At 42.0% G+C, this 21183-nt stretch overlaps 2 protein-coding genes across 3 annotated transcripts in view; both read right to left on the reverse strand.

Annotated features, from left to right (window-relative positions):
* LOC106088450 (prolyl endopeptidase) overlaps positions 1-4678 on the reverse strand; it is a 38979-nt gene extending 34301 nt beyond the window's left edge. The window contains exon 1 of one of the 2 annotated variants that reach the window (XM_059369623.1): positions 4485-4678. The gene's annotated coding sequence lies outside the window, so the exon portion shown is untranslated. Of the gene's footprint in view, positions 1-4480 lie in introns of both variants that reach the window. The other variant, XM_013253973.2, reaches the window with a different exon arrangement.
* A 6037-nt stretch (positions 4679-10715) lies between these two features.
* LOC106088444 (girdin homolog) lies at positions 10716-19773 on the reverse strand. The gene is made up of 3 exons (XM_013253968.2): positions 18176-19773; positions 18013-18109; positions 10716-11329 (listed from the first exon to the last, which is right to left on the reverse strand). Exons 1-3 carry the CDS (start codon positions 19676-19678, stop codon positions 10956-10958), a joined length of 1974 nt encoding a protein of 657 aa, XP_013109422.1. The 5' UTR covers positions 19679-19773; the 3' UTR covers positions 10716-10955.
* Between the last annotated feature and the right edge of the window lie 1410 nt (positions 19774-21183).

The raw sequence follows: 21183 nt of genomic DNA on the forward strand, positions 1-21183 counted from the left end.
ACCTTGAGCCCAAACCAACCGGATGACCTATCCACGCAGGGCTTGTCGGGTCCCATTTCGAGTTTCTTCTGCTCCTCTTTTGAACCTGGCAAGGGGATTTTCAGTCTACTGCAATTCACTAGACTTTAAAGATGTGGTTGATAGTTCCACAGACAACTGCTGAGTTGTTTTCTGATTTCCCAAGCTTCTACAGACTTTTTTATTTAACTTGTTGAATACGTAGGATCCAACTCCTTCAAACTTTTAGAGGTCTGCGAGAAAGGCAGAGTTTAAATCGAATTTTGCATGTCTACGATCGCCATCAGCCTCATCTAATCTACCAATCTTCTAGTCGGTGGTTCAAATATTGGGACTATATTTCCTCAGTCTCCCAAGCATGTGTTCATGATTTGAGAGAATCCTTGGTAGAAGAGAAGGAGTATGTTCCTTTTTTACTAAATCCAGTGCTGCACCTGGCAAGATATCATCAATCTGTTTAAGGGCACAATGATACATTTCAATTGAACGTTGATTCCCCAAAGAAATTTGTTTGTATCGACCAGCCTGCATCGCCACAATGAGGAAGGGGCACCAGCATTCCACAAGACGTCGCAGTATACAGATGACAGTCCATTGACTATCCCAATCCAATAGTTCCTAGCTAAGCAGCTCTGTTCTTCTGCCTTATCGACAACTACTTCTGCCTTGTCGGCACGACGTTATACTTAGCGACATTAGCAAAGGTTCTTTGACCCATATTACTGTGCCATATTGTTGTTGTTGTTGTAATCACTTTTCATGCGGAAGTGGCGATCCTCGTCAAGCTTCTGTGTGAGCAAGCTCGTTCCGGTCCAAAGGACCAAATGACTCGCCTTGTCATATCGAGCATCATAGGCACTCATAGGCACATTCTGCAACAGCCGGTGCCACCCGGCTGCTTACTGAGACTCTCCGCTTGATACCGCTGATTGTCCGCGAATGTCGTTGTAGCTACTCCGTATTGAGCATTCCACTAACCGCTACCTGTGGACGCGCCCGGCAGCTCGCAGCTAAGCTTCATGTGACAGCAATAAACACCACATAGATCGGACCTCAATGTTCCAGTCTGTGTGGTGCTTACAGCTATTCAGTGCCCTATTGTAATATGCCATGTAAAAACTTCTCGCCAAAGAGGTTTCGCACTGCAGCACGCTGTTCGGAATCGGCTATAAAAAGAATGTTGCTTATCATTGATTTTAAAGTTGAATCGGACAGCATTCATTGATGTGTGAGAAATTTGCAATGATAGTCATCGAAGGAGCGCAGCCGCCTGATTGATATTCTCCACCATTTATTTAGTTTTTGAAATATGCATCCCATATATCTCACACGACAACAAATAATGATTGAAGACATTCTGTTTTTCATTTGATCTGCCAAGCCAGGGCGTCTGTGCATGTATTTGTGAGTGTGGCCGGCGTCAGAAGTGGTGGCCGGCGTCTGTTTTGCAATTTGTACAGCATAACTTAAAAGGACAATGGCAATCACGCACCATTCTTATCGGCTGGTTCAACCGTTTATTAAGTATCTCGCCTTTTATAAGGAACAAAGGTTCTCAACCGTCCTCTAGCCACATTTGAATTTACCTCTTGGGAAATGGGCAGAGTGATGCCGCTACTGAAGCCGAAAAGAGATTCATGAAAGGGATAATCGTAGAATCCGATTTTCCTTCTCTGGCTAGGAGCTAAGATCCGCCCCTTCCGAGCCGCCGGTTCAAGGTCTCAACCAGATCAAACCATGGCATGTTCTTTGTGGCTCCTGACCTATCGATGGCTTTTGATACGCTTTTTTGATGGAACCCCATGGCAGCCGGTTGTACGTGGAGTCCTTCATCGGCAATGTTTCCCGCCTCAGTCTACAACACACTGCTACAACAACAACAACCTAACCGATCTTTTATTTCGCTTCAAGAAATTTAAAGATAATCGCCACCAAACCTTCAGCTATAGTCAGTGGAGTTGGATCTGATAGTCGAAGGCGTAATAATTCTGTTCACCAGCTATAGCTAATTAGTATGTGAAAGAATATTTGGTGGCAGATATCTTCAAACATCTTGCAGCGAAATAAGCAGCAACAATGGGTGGGGTCCTGCAAATGATACGATCTCACGCACCCGTCTGGAGGTGGTGCAATAGAGGAAAGGTGGATATTTAACAGTGCCGGAGATATCACCCTGCTTTGGGGAACTCCCTGTTTTACTTCTTATCTTCAAATTACAAAAATGATAGACGAGCACACAGATAATTCGTGACTAAAATTTTCAGCCCTGGCACTCTGGATGTACCCAAAATATTTCAAAAGTTATTAGATAAGTTTTAATGATGTATGAATTTTTCAATTTAATTATAAATACCTATATCAGGGGAGACGGCTACTTTAACAGAAAAATTTAAAAATATTTATGCTGAGACTAGTGAAGCGATTTTTGATACCAAAAATGCAATAAGGAATATCGTTAAATAGCTAAGAACATATTTTTGTGTATGAATCTAGAGATTAACAAGTAAGAGCGTGCTAAGTTCGGCCCGGCCGAATCTTATATACCCTTCACCATGGATCGCACTATGCGCGGTATCTCTTTTTGACAAACAAGGAATATTGAATAAGAACTGTTATGCTTTTGGAGCTATATCAAGTCGTAGTTCGATTCGGACCATAAATGAATGCTGCACATTGTAGAAGTCATTGTATAATATTTCAGTTCATTCGGATAAGAATTGCGCCCTTGTAGGGGCTCGAGAAGCAAAATCGGGAGATGATAGAAGGCTTTGTACAAAATTTCTGCCAAATCGGATGAGAATTGCGCCCTCTAGAGGCTCAAGAAGTCAAGATTCCAGATCGGTTTATATGGCAGCTATATCAGGTTATGTACCGATTAGCGCCGTATTTAGCACAGTCATGCAAAATTTCAGCCAAATCGGAAGAAAATTACGCCCTCTAGAGGCTCAAGAAGTAAAGACCCAAGATCGGTTTATATGGCAGCTATATCTGGTTATGTACCGATTTGAACCATAATTAATGCAGTTGTTGGAAGTGATACCAAAACACCAGGGGCAAAATTTAAGTCAAATCAGACGAGAATTGCGTACTCTAGAGGCTCAAGAAGTCAAGATCCCAGATCGGTTTATATGACAACAACTATCAACTATTTGCGCCATACTTGGCAGAGTCATTGTAAGTCATAACAAAACACCTCATGCAAAATTTGAGTGAAATCGGATGAGAATTGCGCCCTCTAGAGGCTCAAGAAATCAAGACCCAAGATCGGTTTATATGGCAGCTATATCAAAACATGAACCGATTTGGCCCATTTACAATCCCAACCGACCTACACTAATAAGAAGTATTTCTGCAAAATTTCAAGAGGCTAGCTTTACTCCTTGAATTGTTAGCGTGCTTTCGACAGACGGACGGACGGACAGACATGGCTAGATCGACTTAAAATGAGATGACGATCAAGAATATATACACTTTATGGGGCCTCAGGCGCATATTTCGAGGTGTTACAAACAGAATGACGAAATTAGTATACCCCCTTCCTATGGTGGAGGGTATAAAAACATAAATAATTAAAAAGCAGATAACTGTTTATGCTTCAAAGATAATTTTTCGGAAAGTCATGGAATCTAATATAAATGTGCTTCAAGAGCCCTTAGAACAAATAGTTTAATCCTGTTCTTGGGACACTTGCCTTCTTTAGTCGTAGATAATAGTCTTCTAAATAATGTTGCTTTCAAAATCGAGTATTTTTTGCCATTTTTGAGTTTATATCGCGATGTGTTTATCACATATTTTTATGCAACTTATCATTCTACAGATAAACTGGAACAGAACCTAACCTAACATAAGGCAATTTCACATAACAATGCAACTTACACAATGCATTCCAGATGTTAGTCGTGTTTATCATTGCTTACGTCAAAAGAATTTCAAACCAAAAACTAGCGCATTAACCACAAACAGTTATCTGGAGAACATTTTCCTATGCTGTGTTATGTTCTTTATGCGGTAAATTGGCGTTAACGCTAGAGTGCATTAGAGTCAAACATATATCGTCTGCTCAGATAAGGATATTCCTTAAAAATAGTATGGGATCCAAGAAGATGAGGTTATACGGCAATTAACCCCAGCAACACACAATGGGACCAGCACTTTTGTTTGGCTTTGAATGTATATATCGCCACACCATTGAAAGTGAAAGTCATCACCGAAGAATAAAATTTAAAAGATAACAAAAGAAAATTGCTTTGGATATCGAAAACAATTACATTGCATTTTCTTATTAAGAATTTGTTTTATTGCCATCACATCTGCATGGTGGTACTTGCTAGTTGAACAAACGGTTCTATTCCATAAACTCCAACATATTGCCATTTCAAGCCGAGCGGCTTCTAACCAATTTTATTATTAATCAATACATTATTCATTACAATATACTAATAACATGTTGTAAAATATTTACTTGCAATTCAAACTGCGCAAATTGTTTATTATTAAAGAAATGCACTTTCTTTTATTTAACTTTCACAGGTAAAAGAAACACAAACCGCAACTTGCAACGAGTTAAACTCCTGACACACAACAAACAGCTGTTTAGCTAATATTTTTGCAAGCAATGTTGCCATACTGTATGACAATGGCCGGTCAGAAAAGTGGTGTGGTGAATTTCTGCCAATGCGATGAATATTACACCTGTGAGCTAATAAATAAGTACAGTTTATCATATTTGTTTACTTCTAATGATTCAAAGCATTGTAATAATAGGGAGAGGAGTGCAGTGTTTTCGTAACAAAGTGTAGTATCATCCTTGTTTTAATTTCTCGGTTCTCTTAAATATCCTGATTTAGGAACTTTCCAACTCGCCACGAGTGTAGTGCATCCAAAGTGATCTGGGAGTGAAGAGTTAGTTGGATTGGCTAGGTAAGTGAACAGGTGATATATGTGATGTGGTCTTTAGTTACAGGCGGCACACGCATTAGCTGCCAGAGCATACATAGTTGAACCAGTACTACTTTGGTTTGCTTAAGATGGTTTATATCGTCAGGTTCTATGAGCGATGAATGGTCTCCAAAAATGACATGCACTCAGAAACTGTTAACTGTTTCCGCTATCGTATTTCCATAAATCAGTCACTTAGCTACAAACGTTTGGGTCTAATTTCACTGGGTGTGGCTTAGCTGGCGAGTCCAATCTGGCACTGCATAGTTTAACACTCACCGGCCTTTGGTAGCATGTGCCGGGCACCTGTAAAGGCACGGGATAGCTGTAAGCACCACACCAATTTGTGTTCATTGCTGTCATGAGAAGCTTAGCTGTGAGCTACCGGGCACGTCCACAGGCAGCGTTTAGTGGAATGCTCCATACGGAGTAGCAACAACGGCAGTCGCAGAAAATCATCGGTATCGAGCGGGGAGTCTCAGTGAGAGGCCGGTAGGCACCGGCTCTTGCACAAATACTGAATGCTTAAGATGCTAGATATGACAAGACGAGTTATTGACGCCTTTAAATAATGGCGATTGATCCTTTGGACCAAGTTCCCAGGACGTCGTCCTAACCCCAAAACTCCTCCAAGCAGACAAATTAACGTTCATATCAATATGGGGCTTAAATGAAAAGTATTCGGGAGTTGATTTCGTATCTAGCATACAAAATCAGATTGAAGTATAGGGGGTCGCACCAATTCCCGAAAACGCTCCAATGGGCACATTAACCAATTATGACTATATGGGACTCGGTTTGTTTGTTCCGTAGAATCCAAAACGGCTGAACGGATATTCTTAAAATTTTCACGGATTGTGTAGATTGATCCGAAAGAAAACATAGGCTATATAATTATTTGATATTGGAAGAGGTGGACCAATCGGAACAATATGGGTATCAGACGAAAGGTATTGGAGAGAAGAATAGTTGTTGTTGTTGTGGAAGCAGTGTGTGGTACACTGGGAAGAATAGTAATATGGTATTACAATTTAAGTCTAAGTACCCAGCGTGCCGCCCCAACCTCAAAACTGTCCCAAACAGATATATTGGATATTCATGTCAATATGGGACTCAAATGTAAGGACTTCGGAAGTAGATTATATATAACAAAAAAAATTAAGTCCATGTAATCGCTGGTTTCTCCACCCCCCAAAAACCCTCCAAATGGGCATATTAGCAGAACACGGCTATATGGGACTCAAATGAAAAATATTTCAGAGTAGAAAACGAATTTAATATCCAATTTTGGAGCCAAGTGTTTAGGGGTACACCCTAAAGCACCCCCTAAACTGAACTTTATTTCCGACTATGGTAATATGGGGCTCAAATCAACGGTATTTAGGAGTAAAGAACGAATTTGACATCTATTTTCAAGGCAAAGAGCCGGAGGGCGCCCCATCCCCAAAACACCCTACAAACAGTTCACATTTACCGCCCATGGCAATATGGGACTCAAATTAATATTGATATTTGAGTCGAAACATCTGAGGTGCCATCCTTCCTTTCAAAAGCCTTCTTATTAACCCTATTTTCAAAAACACCAGATCTCGGAGATTGGTAATTCGATTTATTGGAAATTTTGTTGCCCCGGGGGCCACCCAAAACCCCGCAAAAGGATATAGACCATTCACGACAGTATAGGGCTCAAACGAAAGGTGCTTGAGTGAAAAAAAAAACAAACTTGATATCCAATCGAAGAGCCATGTGTTTGGCTCTCAAATAGCTTATACGCGCTATGATGTAGAAGGTACTGATATTGCCGCGGAGCTGATATCGGTGACGAGTAGGAGAGCTTAGAGAGCATCGCTGTATGATCTGATCTGACAACTTTGAACTTGTTCGGCGGATCTTTCGTCGATGGCGATCTGGACCTGGTCCTGGCTTTTTTGCTCCCTCTGTTTACACGGATGTGTCCAAGTTTGATGGGAGGCACCGGTCAGGGGTTTTTGTTGAATTCTTTCGTGACACTGCATCCATTCACTTCTGAATGGGTGCAGTGTCTCCTCAGTTTGGGTGGCGGTTGGGCTCTGTGACTCCGATGGTGAACCCCTCCCTCTGTGTTGGCGGATTCCTATTTGACGAATATGCTGACTCGGCGGGGGCTGGTGTTGTGGGCTGCAGAGTTACCGAGGCCCTGTAGCCGAGGTTTTCCGGAAAGAGGACGTCGATTGTTCTCGCGCTTGGAAAGCTTTACCTTGGACTGTACGTAGGAATCCTGACCGGCTACTTCAATGTCAGATCGCTTACATGACGATGAGGATTTCTGCAGGGAATGAGGAGGAGTTGGGGACGGTTGAGCATCTGATATGCCAATATAAGGGTCTAGGATGGCTGACGGGGCAGCGCTCAAGTTGGTGAGACTTCTTTCGGCTTCAACGAAAGTTTTCTCTCTCTCTCTCTTATGTCCTATTTCATTTATTTTCAGAAAGAACACAATGAACCAGAGGTCTCCAAGTGAAGCGGTTGGAAACTGCAGTTGTCAGGCGCGTGTCCTGTAACGTAACCTAACCGTGTCGTAAGCCTTCGATAGGTTATGAGCCACATAACCTGGCCAAGAAACGTGTTGGCGATGTATTGAAAAACCATGGGACCATATTGTGAACTTTCGAGAGTGTTACGAGGATCTATACGGTACGGTTTGACCTGGTTTACACATTAAAAGTGCCTAAATGGCCTTAGCTACTGACGACAGTCACTCTTTCCATTTCCTGGCTTTAAAGGCGTAATCAGTTTGATAATTTTCTAGACATGAGAATCTAACTGAGCGTCCGGAGACGGTTAAAGAACTTAGTGAGGTAAGAGATGCCCGGTTCATCCCGAAGGATGTGGGTATATTAATTTTGTCATTCCGTTTGCAACACATCGAAATATCCATTTCCGACCCTATAAAGTATATATATTCCTGATCAGAGTAAAAATCTAAGACGATCTAGCCATGTCCGTCCGTCTGTCTGTTGAAATCACGCTGCAGTCTTTAAAAATAGAGATATTAAGCTCAAACTTTGCACAAATTCTTTTTTTTTATCATTAGACAGGTTAAGTTTGAAGAGTGGCTATATCGGACTATATCTTAATATAGCCCCCATATAGACCGATCCGCCGATTTAAGGTCTTAGGTTCATAAAAGCCACATTTATTATCCGATTTTGTTGTGCTAGGCCACTTGACACCCATCTGCAATTCGGCCCCGATTGGTCCAGATTTGGATATAGCTGCCATAAAGACGAATCTCTCGAAGGTCTTGGGCCAATAAAAGGCACATTTATTGTCCGATTTTACCAAAATTTGGGATAGTAAGTTGTGTTAGACTACTTGACATCCATCTTCAATTTGGCATAGATCGGTCCCGATTTGAAAATAGCTGCCATATAGACCGATCTCTCGATTTAAGGTTTTAGACCCATAAAATGCGCATTTATTTTTCGATGTCCCCGAAATTTAAGACGATGAGTTGCGTTAGGCCCCCCAACATCTTTTTGCAATTTGGCTCAGATCGGTTCAGATTTGGATATAGCTGCCATATAGACCGATCTCGCGATTATATGTCTTGGGCTCATAAAAGGTGGATTTATAGACCGATTTCGCCAAAATTTGGGACAGTGAGTTGTGTTAGGCCCTTCGACAAAATTCTTCAATTTGACCCAGATCGGTCCAGATTTGAATATATTGGGTTGCCCAAAAAGTAATTGCGGATTTTTCATATAGTCGGCGTTGACAAATTTTTTCACAGCTTGTGACTCTGTAATTGCATTCTTTCTTCTGTCAGTTATCAGCTGTTACTTTTAGCTTGCTTTAGAAAAAAAGTGTAAAAAAAGTATATTTGATTAAAATTCATTCTAAGTCTTATAAAAATTGCATTTACTTTCTTTTAAAAAATCCGCAATTACTTTTTGGACAACCTAATAGCTTCCATATAGACCGATCTCTCGATTTAAGGTCTTGGGCCAATAAAAGCCGCATTTATAATACGATTTCGCTCAAATTTGACTCATTGCCTTGTTAGGCTTTTCGACATCCGTGTCGTATATGGTTGAGATCGGTCTATATTTGGATATAACTACCAAAAAGGCGAATATTTTGTTCTACAAAATTGAACAATGACTTGTTTTTATTGGACCACTCAATTTCCGTGCCGAATTTGGTCCAAGTCGGACCATATTTTCTTATAGCTGCATTTCTTATATAAATTATGCATTTTTCACCCGATTATGACGAAAGATGGTTTACATGTATACGCGAAGTTCGACCTGGTCGACCTCGATTCGATTCGAGGGAGAGTACAACACAGCTTACCAAAACCAGCACTTAAGTTACAGTGCTTCAAGTGTTGTAGGCATAAATTCCGCTTATATTCGTTGATTACCATATTGACTCCCTGATTCTAGGATCATTGGGAACGGAGCGACAAAACAACATTACGCTCGTATGCGAGTTTCGCCGACTTCGCAAGGAAATTGGGTCTCGCCTGGGATAACCGACCTACTGGTATAAAGTGATCGGCGGTAATGATATCTCGTAATTCCATCGTTCAAAACGAGCAGCTATCGATATACTCTGCCAAAGCCATGTCGTCAGTGAAGTTCTAAAGAACTTCTTACTTTTAAGGGCTATCTCGGAAAATCAGTTTATATGGAATTTTTAAAAAGTTTATTCTTACAACCTACAATCTTGAATTTAGTTTTCTACTCACGGATTTTTTCGGCTTTTGCAACCGACTGTTGGGCGTTTTCGGCATTTGCAAATTGACCTACCTTAATGAGGACATATGCAAACTATCTGTTGTGGATGTTTTAGCCACATTTTCATGTGGAGGTGGCGATCCTCGTCAAGCTTTTGTAGGTGAGCAAGCTCGTTCCAGTCCAAAGGACCGATCCCCGTGGGAACAGGGAGGCCATTGTTTATTTACTATTAACTAAATTTCCCATGAACATTCCATTAAGGAACAGGGGATGCTTCTCTCATATTAATGAGTGCAGTCCGATTAAAGTTTAAGTTCAATGATTAGGGGCCTCCTTTTTTATGCTGAGTCCGAACGGCGTGCCGCATTGAGACACCACTTGATAGAGAAGTTTTAACATGGCTAGATGCCTTACAAATGTAGCCAGCATAAGTAAGGGGTAAACACCGTTTGAAATTTTTTGATGTTTAACCCGGAATTTTAACCCAGGCGTTCGGCGTCATAGGCGGATATGCTAACCTCTGCGACGCGGGGGTCTCCAGTAAAAAATACACTATTTATGAAACCTTGGCAGTTATTACAAGATATGGTAAGGGGATAACCACCGTTGAAAATTTTGTTGATGTTCACGCCTGGATTTGAACCCAGGCGTTCGGCGTCATAGGCGAACATACAAACCTCTGCGCCACGGGTGGTCTACCATTGGTTATTTAAAGGTGCCAATAACTCGCCTTGTCATATCGAGCATTATAGGTACTCAGTATTTGTGCAAGAGCCGGTGCCACCCGGCTGCTCACTGAGACTCTCCCCTGATGTTGCTGATTGTCCGCGACTGCCGTTGAAGCTACTCCGTATGGAGCATTCCACTATCCGCAACCTATGGACGCGCCCGATAGCTCGCAGCTTAGCTTCTCGTGACAGTGATGACCACCACACTGATCGGACCTCAATGTTCCAGCCTGTGTGGTGCTCACAGCTATTCAGTGCCGGGACTATCTGTATGGTTCAGCGGTAAAGTTTGAATGTTTGCTAGAACTAGTTTCCAATATGAAAATGACCAGCAATTATTTATTGGACAATTTATATAAATTTTAACTTGATGCAGAGACGGGAATCTACACATTGGGTATTTATTGAAAATTTACCGTGTAAATACCTATTAACTACCCAATGTGTGGCAACCTATTGGCTAGATGCCCTTCTCTATTGATTTGGAAGATTTTTGCTCTGTTGCTTTGGTTGAAATACTTAGTTTAAAGGATCATACAAGCATAACGTTTCATTTACAGTGCGATTCCAAGATCTCAATTTTCGCATTCAACTGATTGACATTTGTTTTCAAAAGATTTACGCGTTGGCTTAAGACACTTAAATTTTGTTCAGTGACATCGTAGTCTTTCATTAGAACCGCGTTATCCAAGAGACCCGATTGGAAACTCATATCTTGAAAATTCTTGCGAATTTCAGAACACTCAAATTTACGCCTAAATATCACCTCTCGAAGCCTTTGTTTCTCAGCTCTCATTTCTTGGAGATGTTGTCGCTTACGGTTGATGATTTCCAGAAGGCCTTTTTGTTTCTTCTTGAAATGATCGATGCCATGTATATCATTGTGAAAACGATATTTAAGTTTATTGATTTCCGAATTACGTTCTAAATTAGAAAGAGAACAAAGAAAAAATTGTTGTATAGTACGCAGGTGGAGATAAATAAAATAACTAAGTCTGATACAATTTTGTGCATAGGTTTAGATTGTCCAAGCATAGTAGACATTGACGAAAATGTCAACAGGATTACGACTGCACTGGTGAGGTCCTTTGTCCTCTTCAGGAAAGGAAATTAGCCCCAGAAAAACCCTGGATGACCGGGGAGATTCGCAATGTTGGGAAAGAGGTCAGCGAACTTTTTAACAGGGCACGTCGTAAAAAAACGGAAGTTTATTGGGATGTGTATTACACACAGCTCAAGGAATACAATAAGATTGCCAGATCGACAAAACGTGTCTGTCTCTCAAAAACCCATGTCCAAACTGGAACTTTAGTAGACGACATGGGATTGAGAGCGGAGACAAAGGAGGACATGTTGAGGATGAAAACCCACGGACTCACGGAGACATCGGAATCTTGGAATAATGACGTTCATCGAAGGTTTAAAATAGCAGAATTTATGGTGAAGGAATCCTTGAGGAGCTTCAAACCGTTAAAGTCACCCGGACCTCATGGAATAGCTTAGGTTAGGTTAGGTTGAAAAGAGGGTGCAGATATTAATCCGCCCCATGCCACTATGGACATACACCTAAGCCAGTAATCGGCTTGTTAGGAATTCCGTGCTACTTACAAAATCCTTAATTGTTTTCAATACCACTCCCCTAAGTTGGTTCATATCTGGTATTGTGTCTCCAACCAAGTACCGGTATCTGTTAGACGCGAAAGCCGGGCAATGACAAAAGAAATGCTACAATGTCTCATCATCTTCCCCGCATGCCTTGCACATGCTGCACCGACTTTACATAAGTAAGCTCGCAACAACTTTACATAAGTGAGCTTGTAGTCCTATGTGTCTCGTTGATACCAATATTTCCGGCGTTACTACAGGAAGAGGCAGACTATCTGGCGCCTCGTCTGGCCAAAATTTTCACAGCGTACCTAGGACTTGCATATACTCCGAAAGACTGACAGGAGGCAAGGTTGATGTTTATACCCAAGCCCGGCAAGGTAAGTTATGCGACACCAAAGGCGCATACAGACCCATAAGCCTTACATCCTTTCTACTCAAAACCATGGAACGTATTGTGGACACCATGATAAAGAGTAGGACATCCAGCGATCTGCTCACATACAAACAGCATGCCTATGTCAGAATGCCATATGCTAAGGAACAGGTGGATAAATTGTGTTACCCATGGCATAAATATAAGGGAGAAAGTGGCATAGGGCACGCCACAGGGGCGCATTTTATCGCCATTGCTATGGGTGACCAACATAAATGACCTATTACGGATGCTGGCTAAGGAGGGATTTGAACCCGTCTGCTACGCAGAAGATGTTATAATACTTCTAAGTGGTAAGGATCCCAACGAGCTATAGGTCTCAATGTTAACCCAGAGAAGGCTGAAATATGCCTGTTCACGAGGAAGACGAAGGTGGGCCAATTTAACGCACCACGTTTCCTCAATAAGTCGATTTCGATATCTGACAAAGTCTAATACTTAGGTGTGATCTTGGACAGGAAACTGAATTGGAAGTGTCACATTCAGGAGCATACTGAGAAGGCACACAGATGTTGGGCACTATGTAGACGGGCCGTAGGCTCGAAATGGGGCCTGAATTCGAGTATAGTCTACTGGCTCTACAGGAGCGTGATTAGACCAGTACTTACTTACGCCTCAGTAGTTTGGTGGACTGCTATGGAGAAAAAAGTGCAACATAAGGACCATACAACAGGTTCAGAGAACATGTTGTCTTGGCATAGGCAGAGCGATGAAGACCCACTAGGGAACTAGAGACTTCTAGATATCCGACCCATTGACATACAGATTAAGTGTGAGGCAGCCACTGCGGCTATGAGACTTAAAGCGTTATGGGAGAATGGATTGAGGATGGGAGCTGCTTATACCATCGCGGTATAATCGAGGCGACGATAGGAAACCTGGAAGGAAGGGAAGAGGTTTCCGATCGGATACCTGAGATGAACCTTGAAGTCGAGTGCGAGTCACTGCTGCCATCGGCACAGTCTTGGATTGACGGAATCCTAGTATTACCATCTGGAAGATCATGTTACACGGATGGATCAAAGGTAGAGGACAGATTGGCGGTTTACATTGAGAACTCAGGTGCTGAGGTCTGTTTTAGACTACCTGTCCATAGTACGGGCCACCGTAGCGCAGAGGATAGCATGTCCGCCTATGACGTTGAACGCCTAGGTTCGAATCCTGGCGTGACCATGAGAAAAAATTTTCTGCGGTAGTTTTCCCCTCTTAATGCTGGCAACATTGGTGAGATACTATGCCATGTAAAATTTCTCTCCAAGAGGTGTCGCACTGCGGCACGCCGTTCGGACTCGGCTATGAAAAGGAGGCCCCTTATCATTGAGCTTAAACTTGAATCCGACTGCACTCATTGATATGTGAGAAGTTTGCCTCTGTTCCGTAGTGGAATGTTCATTGGCAAAATTTGCAAATTTTGTCCATAATACGGTCCTGGCGATCACGGAATGCGTGAGTGTTGTAGTGCTTACGCGAGGACGTCGTGTGTGAACATTTTTCCCGACAGTAAAATTGCCATAAGGGCAATAACAACCAGGACGGTAAGGTCACGAACAGTCTTGCAGTGTAAGAAGGAGATTAACGCCTTTTCTGAGGATGGCAAAATCCGCATCGTTTGGGTGCCGTGCCATAATGGAGTAAGGGGAAATGGAAGGGCATACGATTTGACTACGAGCTCACTTATGTAAAATCGGTGCGGCAAGTGATAGCATGTGTAGGGCATGCGGGGAAGATGATGAGACGTTGGAGCATTTTCTTTCTCATTGCCCGGCTTTCGCGTCTAATGGTACCGGCACTTAGGTGGAGACATAATACCAGACATGAACCAACTTTGGGGAGTGGTATTGAAAACAATTAAGGATTTTGTAAGTAGCAAGGAATTCCTAACTTAAATTTTTTTTTAGAGGTAACTTTAACCTATCTTAACCTAGGTTAGGTTTAAGTGGCAGCCTGCCATCAGACTCACTTAGGCGTTTTCGTTCATTACAGAAATATGAGAAGAAAGATGTTCCCTAAGTTAAACCATCGAGATCGCTTTAAAATCTCAACAATTTGCGAATGTTCTCATCCGCTATATCTGACAAGTTCTCAAAGAAATGAGAACCAGAAGTGGAACTCCTTTTGACTGTCGGTGCGCGACAAACACAGGGCAGATGCTCTATAGCCTCTTCTTTTCGACGTCCTCGCAGCTCCTGCAAAAGTCACTACTGCAACCTGCAGTCTGTCAGCATGTTTTCCGGTCAGACAGAGAATTGTCATGACGGACACGTCTGTTCCAGCCACAAAACAAAGCGGTAAACCTCTTCAAGTCTAGATTAGACCACATAATTTTGAAAAGTTCACAACCCACTCTTGGGATCATCTGGCATTCGTTACCTTTCGTGTCTGATCCTGGCCCGACATGGCTTACATGTCGCTAGAGCCATACCCACAAATTTCAGTTTCAATGGAATAAATATGGTATTACCTGGTCTCGCAAGCTCGTCTGCTTTACAATTCCCTGGAATAACTCTGGGACCCGGCACCCAGAACAGGTGATTTTTGAACTGTTCAGTTACCTCGTTGAGAGATCTGCTACAGTTGAGGCCGGGTTTTGAATTCAGATCTACTAGGTTCCCCAGAGATTTAATGGCTGTTTAGTTGTCTGAGAAGTAGTTATGCCAATCGTCGTTATGACATTATATCAAAGCCAATCCACCACTTATTTAATTGTAAAGATCTCGGCTGGACCAGTTATGACCAGTCCTAGTTCTTCAGAGTACACCCTAAATTCGACCTGCTCGTCTAGTTTGAAGCCATCTGTATAGAAGTCTATGTTACTTCTATTACCAGAGATATCGTAGTTCCAATCGGTTCTATCAGGAATAGTGGTACAGCACTTTTTATCAAGGTTTTTATCAGGTAGAGTGTAATCCACACTGCCTGGATCATCGGACATTGTATCAAGGATAACGCAGTGTCCGCAGCCGCCACATGACCCAAGAGAAAACTCCCTTAGCCTCACAGCAGTGGATCGCAGCAATTTGTCTAGCCACCATATTCAGATGCATTAACTGTAGCATTAAATTCAGTGCCTCAGATGGTGTCGTCCTCAGTGCGGCTGTGATGCGCAAACAAGTCATTGTTTCGATCCGATTCAGTATTGAACAGTAGGTGGACTTTTGAAGTGCCGTCCACCAGACTACAACATCATATAGCAATATAGGTCTGACAGATGCAGTATTTACCCTGTGCATGACATGCAGTTTAAACTCCAAACTTTTGCCAATGTCTCTCTTGCAGGAATTTAGGGAAAGAGGTGCTTTTCTTGCTCTTTCCAAAATGTTGGATTTGATTTCCTGTCCAGCAAAACACCCAGGTATTTTGTGCTTTCAGTAAATGAAACATTCTCTGATGCCTGGAAACTCGAGCTTCTTCATGTTTGAATGTGTCGGGAAGGGCTGTTTCAGTTGACTACCCTTTACTATACGATGCCGTTGCCGAGACAGGCGATTTTCAACCTGTCTTGGGTCTTCAGCATAAAGTTATAGGCTAATAGGACGAAAATCTTTCGCCTTCGCGTGGTAAGGTTTTCCTGTTTCGGAATGAAAAGACCTTTATGTCCCTCCATTCCACAGGTATATACGACATGCTGATACAAGCAGAGTATATCTCCCTAAGCCAAGGAGCCAGTCTATAGGACACGGCTGGTAATTCACCGGTGATACATCATCAGGGCGTGGCAATTTAAGAATCACATTTTTTTTATCACCCAAAAGATATTCTACTAAGACATAATTTCTCCAATAACCTCCGACGAATGCGTACCAGTGACAACCTCGGCACCACGTTGTCCGTTGGAGAATTTCCCGTAAAATGTGAATGAACGATTGAACGATCACAATACTTTGTCCTTACATTCTCTTAACTCACCGTAATAGGTTTCGTCGATAGAATCTTCCTTAGCGTAGAGGTATCAGATGAATCCTCCACGGATCTGCAGAATTCTTCACAGGATTTGTTCTGAGCCTTTCTTAGCACGCCCTTGTATTTTCTTAGCTCAGTCTTATAGACGTCCCAATTATTCCCTTGTGGCTTTCGCCCTATTGAAGAATTTTCTGCAGCCCTTCTTTCAACCAACCAGTTCTGGGGTCCACCATGGCGGTAGCTATTTGCCCCTTGGCTTGGCTCTAGAACAGTGATGGCCACATGTGCTAAAGTGCGCAATATTCCAAGCCCATGGGCTTATGTTCTTGTGCACGTACACAAATTTTTGCAATAGTGTGTGTGTATTTGACCCCCATTGTTGTAGCACATGCTGACACAAGTTAGTCATTCCGGGCCTTCGTGATCCGCTTGACCATTATGTCGATGTCCTCCCCAGATTCCACTTCCTTTTCTGTTCTAGAAGAGATAGTCGTGCAGAATGTGTGCCATAGTTTATCCCAATACGCCTTTCTTGTGTTTAGCCGAAATCAGTATTATTTCCGAGACTAAAACTTATATAATGATGATCAGAGAAGTTGTGGTCAATCGACACTTCCCAGTCACATATCCTTTTGCTTTTACCTTCCGATACAAGGATATCATCCAATAACTCCTGCCTGTTCCTTGTGATTAAGGTCGGTTTATTCCTTTTATTACAATCGCAGCTCATACCTTTAGTTGATATCCAAACTTCCCCATATCCCTCGCGGCCTCTGACTGAGATCCTCCACTCGATATCGCTGATGATCCGCGACTGCAATTGCAGCTACTTTGTATACGAACCATTCCACTATCCGCAACCTGTTGACGCACATGGTAGCTCTCAGCTGAGCTTCTCGTGATAATGGGAACACCACACAAATCGGAGCTCAGAGTTCAAACCTATGTGGTGCTCATAGTCATACCATGCCGGGAATGACTGGTGATGTCCCTGCATGCTTGAAGGTGGAATCTCTGAATCGTGTGACACCTACGACGTGAGACTTATTCATTTTAAAGCTGTCTAACACTGAAGATTCAGGAGTGTTAAGCGACGGAAGAAGAAAAACATTTAGATTGCTCTTTGCAAGAATACAGGCTCGATGTCTCTCATTCCCCGTACCCTTGAGTAGTTTAAATCCATTAATTCTTAGTCCACGAACCATTCCTCCACACACCCAAGGTTCCTGTATAAGGACAACCTCAAGTCCTCCTGCCACAGAGGAACTATTAGTGCCGCCGAAGCGGCCTTACAATGGTGAAAATTTATCTGCAGAAACAGGACCAAAGTCAGGATTCGGAATTTCCACCACTGTTGCGTAAGTCTCGCCTTCTGAGTCCGCCAGGAGTTAATCCTCCGTCAAGCCCGTCTTCAAGAATGGATTTGGCTGAAACATAGCCCTTCAAGTAGCACATCGGCTGCCGCAACGACTCATTGCCAACTCCAATCTATACAGAAGAATACCCAGTGTTAGAGGAATCATAAATTCCCGACACTATCCCGAGCCTGCTGCCACATAAGACAAATCTAAGAATACTGTTATTATTAAAGCCCTTCAGTTTCATCCGTCATCACCTTACTACAGAGGGAGGTAATATATTCGACAGAGGTCATTTCAATTCTTACCTGCAATTTTCTTGTCCAAGGCCTGTGTTTCAGTATCTATTGTCTCCAAGTTACGCATGCTTAAACCATTGCCCAAATCCTCCAGTCTTCGCAATTTCTGAAGTTAATAAACAAAATTAAGTAATTAATTATTTTTCATTTGGAAATTTAGCTTATAACCTACCTCTACCAAGGTGGCCATATCGTGTTGTTTCTGTATTAACTGAAAGAGGACTTTGGAAATTTCCTTGCGTACAGAATTCATTCTCAATAGACAATTTTCTACCACCACTGGCAGCTTATCGAAATTTTCCCTTCTCAATGAGTTTGCAATCAATTCCTCTAAATTGGTAATTCCCTCCGTGGAATGTACTCTTACCTCTTCGAGCTTTTCTGCTAGAGTGCCCAAGTTTTGTTGAGTTAGGGTTTTTACTTCTTGTTCACGTATCAGCCACCTATCTAAACCGCCGATTGCAGCTTCGTATTTCTTTTTGACTTGTTTAAAGGTTTTTCGATTGTCACTCATAATGGGGCGCAAAGAGCGTTTACGGCGAAAATATTCTACGCATTTACGATTCAGAAATTGTTGCCCTCGACGTTCGATTTCTAGACTTGCAAGTTTTTCATGCAATTCTTTCAGAAGTTTTCGCTTATCGAGATTTTTTCTCAGTATAACTCTTGAATCAATATATTCTGCCTTTTCTACAGCTTGATCGATGAGGTCATGAATAAACTCAGAGGTCTGTTGATGTAGCAAGCGGGCAGCCTCTTCTCTAGCCAAGGTGTCTGCATCAATTTCCTCTAAAACCTCGACACGAGCTTGGGTATCCAAGGCAATAAATTGGGTTAGCACATCTTCGGCTGAGGCAATCTTTTGGACGATGGAATCTTCTGGTAGTTCTTGGTCAGACATAAGAGCGATAAACACTGAACCCAGGTCGCTGGATGCGGTTGTCTCCTCTTCGGCATCCTCAAAACCGGGGATCGTAGGTTTAGCAGCTTTTTTCACTTCTGGCATTACAATCGGTTGCTGTAATGTTTCATTGGATGAGCTAGACACTTGTCCAGTCAAGGGATTAACAAATGTTCCCATATCCGGTAGCCCAAAGACTTCAGCTTTTGGTGTAACATCTTTGACAATATCCGCTGACAAATCAATAGAAACCTGCTCCAAATCGGGAATATCACCAAAGTTTTCAAAGAAATCAGGGACTTTTTCTAGTTCGCTTCGAATAGATTCGCTATCCTCCTCGTCGGAAAAAGATGGCATAACTAAAATTTGCTCCACATCAGTAATGACTGATTCTTTTGAAGTTTCATATTCGATCTCTGCATACTCGGATTCTGAACTTGCTTCATCTTCCATAACAAGTTCCTCGATGGCTTTTTTCAAAGGATTTGCTTCGGATAAACGCAATCGTTTGGCTATTGATGGTCTTTGAATTGTTACTTCAGCTATAGATATTGAGTCATCGCTGAAACGTTTTCTTCGGCCTTCCTCATTGTGAGATGGCCATTGAATGGGCTCGGTAGGTTTGGTTTCCAAATTTGATCTTTGATTATTACCAGAGCTGGTCACCTTTGTTTTCATATCCTTTTTACTAGAATTTTTGATTTTCCCTATTGCCTTTTTGGGAGATTTTGTGGAAGTATCCTTGTCTGCTTTTGCTTTTCTTTTTGGAGGCATTGTTTTTATCTTGCAGTATGTATTTCTATTCAAAATATATCAATTCTATAGACCCTTTTTGTGTATACCTCTTTCTGTGTGTAATAAGGAAAAAAGTGTTTTGTCAAACTTTATTTTATAGAATTGGGAAACATCAAGGCCATCTTTGATTTGAATGTTTTCGTTTGACCATTGCAAAAACGTCCTTCTTCCCAGATATTTTATAAGCACTGGATGTTTTATATGCCCGTGTTGGAACTTATACACAGCGAATATAAGTAGTCCAAGTTATCAAAAAAAGTTTTTCAAAACAATAACTGACCTGCACGAGGTTGTGCATAAAATTGAAGAATTCTTCGAGACGTACACATTGGCGGTATGCATTGACATCGAGGTGGCGTTTAACTATGTGCAGACCGACACATTAATCCAATCCTTAGACCATTACCAGGTGGGTCGGGTACTTAGAAACTGGATAAACCATATGCTAAGGAACAGGTGGATAAATTGTGGGTCCCGTGACATAAATCGTCATTCCTGTGGGTGACTACCATAAATAACCTGTTACGGATGCTGATTGCTGACCAGTCTGCTACGCAGACGATGTTATAACACTTCTGGGGGGTAAGGATCCGAACCAGTTATGCCGAAGGGCCGAAAGGGACTTGGAGATGGCATACGACTAGGCTAGACCTAGGGGTCTCAGTGTTAACCCAAACAAGTAAGAGCATGCTAAGTTCGGCCGGGCTGAATCTTATATACTCTCCACCATAGATCGCATTTGTCGAGTTCTATGCGCATTATCTCTTTTTAGGCAAACAAAGAATATTGAATAAGAATATGCTATTGTATAATATTTCAGTTCATTCGGATAAGAATAACGCCTTGTAGGGGCTCAAGAAGCAAAATCGGGAGATCGGTTTATATGGGAGCTGTATCAAGCTATTGATCGATTCAGACCATATTAGACACGTTTGTTGAAGGTCATGAGAGAAGCCGTTGTACAAATCGTATGAGAATAGCGCCCTCTAGAGGCTCAAGAAGTCAAGATCCCAGATCGTTTTATATGGCAGCTATATCAGGTTATATACCAATTTGCGCCATACTTAGTACAGTTATTGGAAGTCATAACAAAACACCTCATGCAAAATTTCAGGCAAATCGGATAGGAATTGCGCCCTCTAGGGGCTCAAGAAGTCAAGTCCCCAGATCGGTTTATATGACAGCTATATCAGGTTATGGACCGATTTGAGCCATACTTGGCACAGTTGTTGGATATCATAACAAAATACTTCGTGCAAAATTTCATTTAAATCGGATAAGAATTGCGCCCTCTAGTGGCACAAGAAGTCAAGATTCAAGATCGGTTTATATGGCAGCTATACCAGATTAAGAATCGATTTAAATCATATTTAACACGGTTGCTTGAAGTGATACCAAAACACTACGTGCAAAATTTCAGTCAAATCGGATGAGAATAGCGACCTCTAGAGGCTCAAGAAGTCAAGATCCCAGATCGGTTTATA

The sequence above is a fragment of the Stomoxys calcitrans genome, chromosome 5 (assembly GCF_963082655.1).
Source record: "Stomoxys calcitrans chromosome 5, idStoCalc2.1, whole genome shotgun sequence".
Taxonomy (NCBI): Eukaryota; Metazoa; Arthropoda; class Insecta; order Diptera; family Muscidae; genus Stomoxys; species Stomoxys calcitrans.